General features: G+C 36.8%; 1 protein-coding gene across 1 annotated transcript; it reads right to left on the bottom strand.

The window, feature by feature from the left end:
• Positions 1–3,914: 3,914 nt before the first annotated feature.
• Positions 3,915–4,853, bottom strand: LOC104861334 (olfactory receptor 8K5). The gene has a single exon (XM_010622701.1). It carries the CDS (start codon positions 4,851–4,853, stop codon positions 3,915–3,917), a length of 939 nt encoding a protein of 312 aa, XP_010621003.1.
• Between the last annotated feature and the right edge of the window lie 2,916 nt (positions 4,854–7,769).

Raw genomic sequence — 7,769 nt, 5'->3', positions numbered from 1 at the left:
GAGTGTATAAGGAGATGGGGTCGTCTTCCCTGGCTGAGTTGGCATTGTGGGTGTGCGTTAGGAGCCTTTCAAAGCCACACTCAGTGACACGCTCTCACTGTTGTCTTCAGTGGGAGCAGTAGACGCAGCAATCAAGGAAGACCCGGGCTACTCAGAATTTAGTTTACTAATCTTTGGGGTAACCGGGGTGAGAGCTACAGCTTCAGAGTCTGTGTAAATAAGGGTTAGAACTGGATGGTCATTAAAGTGCCTCCGACCCTAAAACTGTAAAGCTATGACAGGTGAGTGTCCAGCAGTTTCCCTCACGAGGGCCACATTGAGTGCAGAGGAATTGTCCTGGGCTGCATATAAAACACTTGATGTAGTTAATGTACATAAGCAACAAAGCTTCCTTTTTTATATTTTAACTTATTGTTTATGAAATAACACAAGCCCAAGATTAATAATTACATAATAAAACATGTATGTCTACTTAATGGCAGGACACACATGTGTGAATATGTTGAAATACTTTTATCAGTGATCACTGCAATCTACTCACCAGTTGCACAAACCCATGTTAGCTCTGACACATGCTGGTTTCAGTTCCACTAACACTGCATGGCAGGCACAGGAGCAGAGTTAGCACAGTGTGCTCCCCTACACAACATTCTGTTCTCACCTATGCAGTTCACCCTCCAGCAACACAATCATGTAATCAAAACCATCACTAAAAACCAACTAATAATGTTAAAAGTTTACAATCTGCGGGGCTGCATTCTCCACTATCCAGAGCACATATGGCCCATGGGCCATGCGTTACGTACACATGTAACAGTTTCTTTACACTTTGATTTAGCAGCAACTATTTTTTAAGCACTTTTAAGTATTTATTTAACAATCCCACTCTTTGGTTTTTTGTTTTGGTTTTGATTTTGGTTTCTGGCTTTGGAGATAGGGTCATGCAGTACAGTTCAGGCCGGCCTTAAACTTACTATGTAGCTCAGGCTGATCTCAAACTCACTACTGTCCTCCTGCCTCACCCCCCGAAGCACTAGGATTATAGGCGTGGGCTACCATACCCGCAACAGTGCCAATTTGATATGGTATTGACTGAGATGAATTATTGCAAAATACTGTATCAGTATAATATCACTTATTATTTATTTTTAAAAGCATTTCACAACCTTTTGAAATCAGATTACATTCGTACTTCTATATTGTTTCTACTTTTCTTTCTTCTTGAAGGTACTGAATAAGTAGTACTTAAATATGTTGTTATAATATGTTTACTTGGGGTATCATCAAAGGGTTAAATTCTAAGTATGTCATTGTGATATGTTTATAATGGTTGTTTTCAAAATATGATTTTTTTCTCGGGGAAAATAAAGTGTTATTAAAAGGTTTTATTGGAAAAATGTTTTTGATACCAAATTAGATTAAAGGCCATAAAGTTTCGTACATATGCTTATTGTAAATATTCAGATGTAGAAAATGAATAGAAATGTCACAGGGTTTTAAGAAACTATCGATTGTGCTTCAAGAGGAGGCTACAGAGTTTCATAAAAAAGGCTCAAATTTGTGTTCAACAAGTCAGATATTTAGGATTCCAAGTTTCCAAAAAAATACAATGCTTGGGAGATAAAAAGATGAAAGCAGCTGAGAAAATTTTTGGTGATAGCAAGTTTTTACACTATCTGGATCTAGGGTTTGCAGAAATGGCTAAAACTAACTTGACTGCTCACGTTCCCCATGCCTTCACCTCAGGCCCTGATCTGTCAGAATCCCCACCTATGTTTTGTTCTAGTTAAAACCTTGAATCCTGCTCCTTTTTGCCCTTGGAACCTCCCAACCTCATTCACTCCTGCCTCAGGGTCACCGATGAGTTGTTCTCCAGTTACCGGATCTGCAGAAAGACCCCCTGTCTGAGGCTGATTTTTTCCTGATGGATGGGAGCAGCTTCATGGAAAATGAGGCACACTATGCTGGCTATGCAGTGACAACTCAAGATGAAATGGTCCAACCAGGACCCTCCCCAGCACATGGTCAGCTCAGTGAGCGGAGCTATGGACACTCAAACAGGCTCTCCCATGGGTAAAAAATGACAACAACAAAATAAAAACAAAAATAGGGTAAATGTATAGATTCCTGTTTGCTATTTTGTGTATCTATGGCACAATCTACCAAGTGTGTGCTTTTCTCATGGCAGAGGGCAAAGGAATTAAAAATAAACTGGAGAGGGCTGGGATTTAGTTCAGTGGTTCCTCTGCCTGCCTTGCAAGTGCAAGGTCCTGAGTTAGATCCCCAGTACCTATAAATAAATAAATAAATAAATAAATATGAATAAAAATAAAAATAAACAGGAATTAATTCAGTTGTTGGAGACAATGTAGAAAACTGACAATGTAACAGTAATGCATTGCTCTAGACATCAAGAAGCAAAAGACAGAATAGCAAAAGATGATGGCAAGGCAGATACAAAAACCAAAATAGCAACTAAACAGAAACTTTAGATGATTATACCCACCCCTTGTAAACGTTATATATATGTATTGGTATGGGTTTCTACTTTGGATGGCCTGAGGCCTTCCCTATGACAACAGAGAAGGCTTCAGAAGAATGCAATATTTTATTAAAGGAGATCATTTCAAGGTTTGGCCTGCTTGTCTCCATAGGCAATGACAATGAGCCAGCATTTGTAGCAGAGGTTGTACAAGATCTAGCTAGACTGTTATATGTAAAATGGTACTTCCATACTGCTTATCAGCCTCAGAGTTCTGGTAAAGTTAAAAAAATAAATCATACCATTAAGGAAATATTAACTAAATATTGTCAGACAATACCAGCGTTGTGGGTCGATCTGCTCTCTTTGGCTCTCCTTAAAATAAAAATACCTGAGTCATACTGGCTTCTCCCCATATGAGATCTTGTTTAAAAGGCCACCCTGTAATTTTTGTTTGGCGTCTTACTTCTGAAATGGACTCAATTAAGGAAGACTCTCATGTGTCTTGTGAAAATTGTGGTCTTTCCCTTTCCTTGAATAATTTGATGCTAAAATCATTCAGTAAACATTTATTATTAGCAGTACATTGTCATCTTCAGGACTCTCACGTAGTTTATTTCCACCTTTAGTACATTTTTTATTATAACAGTCATGGTTCTTTTCAATCATTCAGGATATTATCCACATCTGTGAGAGCTGTCTTAAAGCATTTACCCGCTTATTCTATGATCAATTTCATTCAAAGTGGAATAGATTTCAAATTTTTTCATATATAGAGGTCTGTTATTGTGATCAGATGTGGAATATTATATACATAATATATATATTATATATAAAATATTATGTATATTATTGTGTACTTTACACTTTTTGATATTTTCCTAAAAATTGTTAAATATAAAATATCACTGCTAGATGCCCTAGATATAGCGCAAAATGTTTCACATACTAGCTTTTAAGAAAAACATTTCACTGAACAAAAAACCACATACATCCCTATCTATGCTGTATAAATACAAGAGTCTTACTTAGACCTATGGTATAAGATTCAGTACATAAAAATACAAAAAAGTTTAAGAGGAAATGTGTCAAAAAACAAACCACAGCATTGAAAGCAAAAGAATAACTTCAACTATTGATGTTGAATGTAATACTCATTTTGACTGAAAGATAATGTTCCATAAGAAGCAATATTGAGAAAAAAACCCGAAAATGTTGGGGGAAAATGATATTTAATTGACTTTTAAGATTTGAGGGTTAATTGAGATAACTAAATAGAGAAAAATATCATTCTTTACACACGGAAGCAATATATGTATTTTTACCAGAAAGGAATACTGTCAAGTGAAATATCTTTTCAGCTTTAGTTTGTCAAATTACATTGTCGTTTTAGTGACTCCTATGTATTACCCTAGCATTCTATATGAAAACACTAAGTAAAAACTCTAAATATACTCCTGAATACCCTATAGAAGTCATTTTTTACTTCTCTGTTCCTAAAACTGTAGATCATTGGGTTTAGCATGGGGATCATTAAAGTGTAAAAGACAGAGGACAGTTTATCAATGTCAGAGGACTGAGCAGATGTGGGCTGCACGTACATGAAGAAAAGAGTCCTGTAGAAGACCACCACCACGGTCAGGTGAGAAGCACAGGTGGAGAAAGCTTTTTTTCTTCCTTCTGCAGAAAGCATTCGACATACAGGTAAGAGAATCATGAGGTAAGATAACAATACTACCAGGAGGGAGGATGACAAATTAAATATCGCAAAACGGTTGATCAGTGTTGCTATTTCTTGTCCATTTGAGCACAGCATAAGGGACATGGGGATACAGTCACAGTAGAAATGGCTGAGAAGATTGGTACAGAAAGTAGATGTAAAAATCTGACTCATAAAGAGCAGAGCCTTCGTGGTACAGTAGAGGTAGGGAATGCCCATCAGCACATGGCAACGTCTCTGGGACATGATGACGATGTAGAGCAGAGGGTTGCAGATGGCCACGTAGCGGTCGTAGGCCATGTCTGACAAGATGAAAAGTTCACTGACAATGAACACAATGAAGAAGGCCATCTGTAGGGCACAAGCATGATAGGAAATGGTATTTTGACCCATAGTAAAATTCAGCAGCATTTTCGGATAAATGACAGTAACGTCACCCAGATCAATGTAAGCCAGGTGTCTGATAAAAAAATACATTGGTGTGCGTAAGTGGGAATCCAACTTGGTCAGAATGATCATGCCCAGGTTGCCCACTGCTGTGATAGTGTAGATGATGAGGAAGATCCAAGCGAGGGGGAGCTGCAGCTCAGGCAGGCTGGAGACTGCACTCAGAATGAGGTCAGTGGGCACCGTTAGATTCTGTCTCCCCATGAGGGCCAGATATCTCTTCTGGGGAGAACAAGAGAGATGCTATGTTTTTTATTTAGAACTATCAAATTGTAATGAGAAGGCACAGAATGGAAATATATATTGTAACAGTCTATATTAATATACTAATTTTTTCTTCTCATTCTAATAATTTAAAAAGTTTAATTTTCTCGAAGTGAAGTATTCATTAGAAATATATGAATATTTTCAATTGATGAGACAGTAAAATTTGGAACAGATCTTTTATTAACAAAACCATATTCGTGTAAATATATAAGCATGAGGCTTTATTTCACCTATAGGATAGAATCATTTTAAAATTTTTTCTGAATATACAGGAAGGCTTAGAGAAATAGAGTAAAAGCTGAAATAAAACATCTATTACAGTAAGAGACATTGGCATTAATCATCCTCAACACGTTCCCTTTTTGCTCAAACACATAGATGCATTGTTCCTAATCCTCTGACACTCATTTGTGACAGCATCCCTCACCAGCGAGTTAAGGGGATAAGATCCAAAAGTGATGAATGCTGCTGCCAACTTCCATGCAATAAAAGACAGTCTTATAAAATCAATATGACAGGAGTCATCCAACTTACTCCCCAAATCTGTAACTGTGTGACTTCGGCTCTTCTCCCAGGTCTGACCTTGGAAGTATGACCTTCAAAGGAAAAACTTCTGAATTGATTCAGGACATGAAGGTATTCCCAAGAGTGCACCTGAAGATATTCTTGAAATACGACTTATAAAATCTTTGAGCAAGTGGCAAGAACAATGGAGTACATTCATTCACCATGAAGGGATAGTGTTTTGAAAAATGATTAATGGCACTGTCCTGTGCTTCTGTAAATTTACACTCATTTAAAAGCACTCTTTGTTTCCCAGTCACATCTTCTCCTGTCTGTTTAGTCCATCAATTCTGTGCAGTTTTCATATTTTTGAAAGTCATGTGGAGCTTTGACAATGAGTTCACAAAGCAAGATTGTATTGTCAAACCTTGAAAATATGACATAACCTGCAATCACTTAAGCTCAGTGTTTCTTTGCATTCTGATTTCTACTCCCTCATGCTTCAGTTGAAGTCATGGAGAATTAGCACCTACTGTCACTTGTAGAGTCCAAGTAACAAAACAATAAGGTAGTGACACGTGATTTGTGCACCTATTTATATTGTTCAAGATTAATGGCACATATCATTGAACAATTATGCTTTCTCAGAATAGATACATCTATATGTGGAAATGTTCATTTCATAATAAAATTAATTCATACATTTTATGTTGTTTTGACTACTTATATATTTGTGATTCTTAACTGGAAGATATTAAATTCTCTTTCATCCACATTAAATTTTGACATATCATTTATCAGGGTGTGGGGATAATTTTGCTCCATTTTAGTGAATGAGAATCCTCAACTAAATTAGACTTTAAGACATTTATAAGATATAGACCTAATCTTGCTCATATAAATATTTTTTGTCACATAGCATGGATTTGCAAGGATTTAATTTTATATGCTTTACATCATTAACAATAGTAAATTATAGTTTTTAAATACATTGGAAATCATTTGATTATTTTCATAACATGTATTAATAAGGTTCATAATAAAATAATTATTATCTGTCATATCTTTCAAAATCAAATCAAACTCACTATACTGCATTTTACTTGGACTCCCTAAACGTATTCAGTTGTATTTGATGAGATCAGTGAAGTACTTTACTATCTAAATGCCTCATTAAACTCTCACGAATCTGATTGATCTAGCATATTTGTTCAGTACTTTGATTTTTATACCTATAAGCAAAATAATACTCCAAGAGTTGGCATTTCACACAGAGATGCTGAAGTTTGCAGCACATTTAAATAAATCAGCTGTCATTGACCATAACTGTCTGTAGACAAAATCCAACAGTAATGAAGACTTACTGAATCCAGGTGAGTATCAAAAGTCAAGGCAATTCTTACTCATCTTGAAATGATGATGAGATTTCCTGTTCTGAAATCACTCTGACTTTGTGTTTCTGACTTTCTGTTTGGAGATGAATTTAAGGTCCTCTATTCTTTGTGTGATATTCCCTAAGGAGATAGTATTTAATTTGTTCAGTTCATTCTATATAATTCATCTGAGGGATTTAAAATTTGCTGTGATGACATCACTGTATGTCACCCTGTGAGAATGTCAGGAAGAGTCAAGGAAAGGAACAAGCAAGAGAAATGACCAAGAAAACTTCTGTAGAGACTTCAGAGATGTTGAGGGACTCACTCAGCCACTTATATGGAGTCAAATAGTGGAACAGCAGTGGGGAAACTTTCACACCACTTTTCCGCGTGAAGTGGGGCAGTTGCAACATCATGGTGAAACTTTAAATAACGACATTATTAATCCCTACACCTTTTGCTCTCTTTTTTTTTAGGGAATTGGTCAGATCCTCAATCACATAGGCAAGAGTGTGAAGAAGGATAAAAGAGACAGAAACAATCATTTAGAATATAAGAGGTCCCTGAGTGAGACATGCCACTAGTGGACATTCTCAACAATCTCCAGCTTGACCCACTTTTATTAGAAAGCCAAAAGCACTGAGGGTATGAGGTCGGGCATCATTCATGGAACAGTGACAGCCAGTAGATGTCAGTTGGTAATTCACAGGTAATGAGAAATGGGGAGCAAGATGGGTGGGGAACAGATCCTCCCCGCTCCCCAGATGTCTTGTCCTCAGCAGAAGTTATCTTGTCCTAGAAGTGCTGTGCTTATGAAATTTCCCACAGATAGCCAAAAACCCAGTGGTGTTTTCTTAAATCCACTTTTCTGTTCCTGAAGCAAGTTATATTAGCCTTGGACTCTATGGGACTGAAATCAGGTAGCCCAGTTCCCAATGCTTTTTATACTTCACAATATGATATCCAGTAAGCC

The sequence above is a fragment of the Fukomys damarensis genome, unplaced genomic scaffold (genome assembly GCF_012274545.1).
Source record: "Fukomys damarensis isolate Sample0158 unplaced genomic scaffold, DMR_v1.0_HiC HiC_scaffold_118, whole genome shotgun sequence".
NCBI classification, from domain to species: domain Eukaryota; kingdom Metazoa; phylum Chordata; class Mammalia; order Rodentia; family Bathyergidae; genus Fukomys; species Fukomys damarensis.
This window is presented reverse-complemented; position numbering and strand designations above follow the sequence as displayed.

Bases quoted from the DNA above. Each gene is read 5' to 3' on its own strand.
- LOC104861334 (XM_010622701.1), bottom strand. From the start codon at position 4,853: ATGGGGAGACAGAATCTAACGGTGCCCACTGACCTCATTCTGAGTGCA.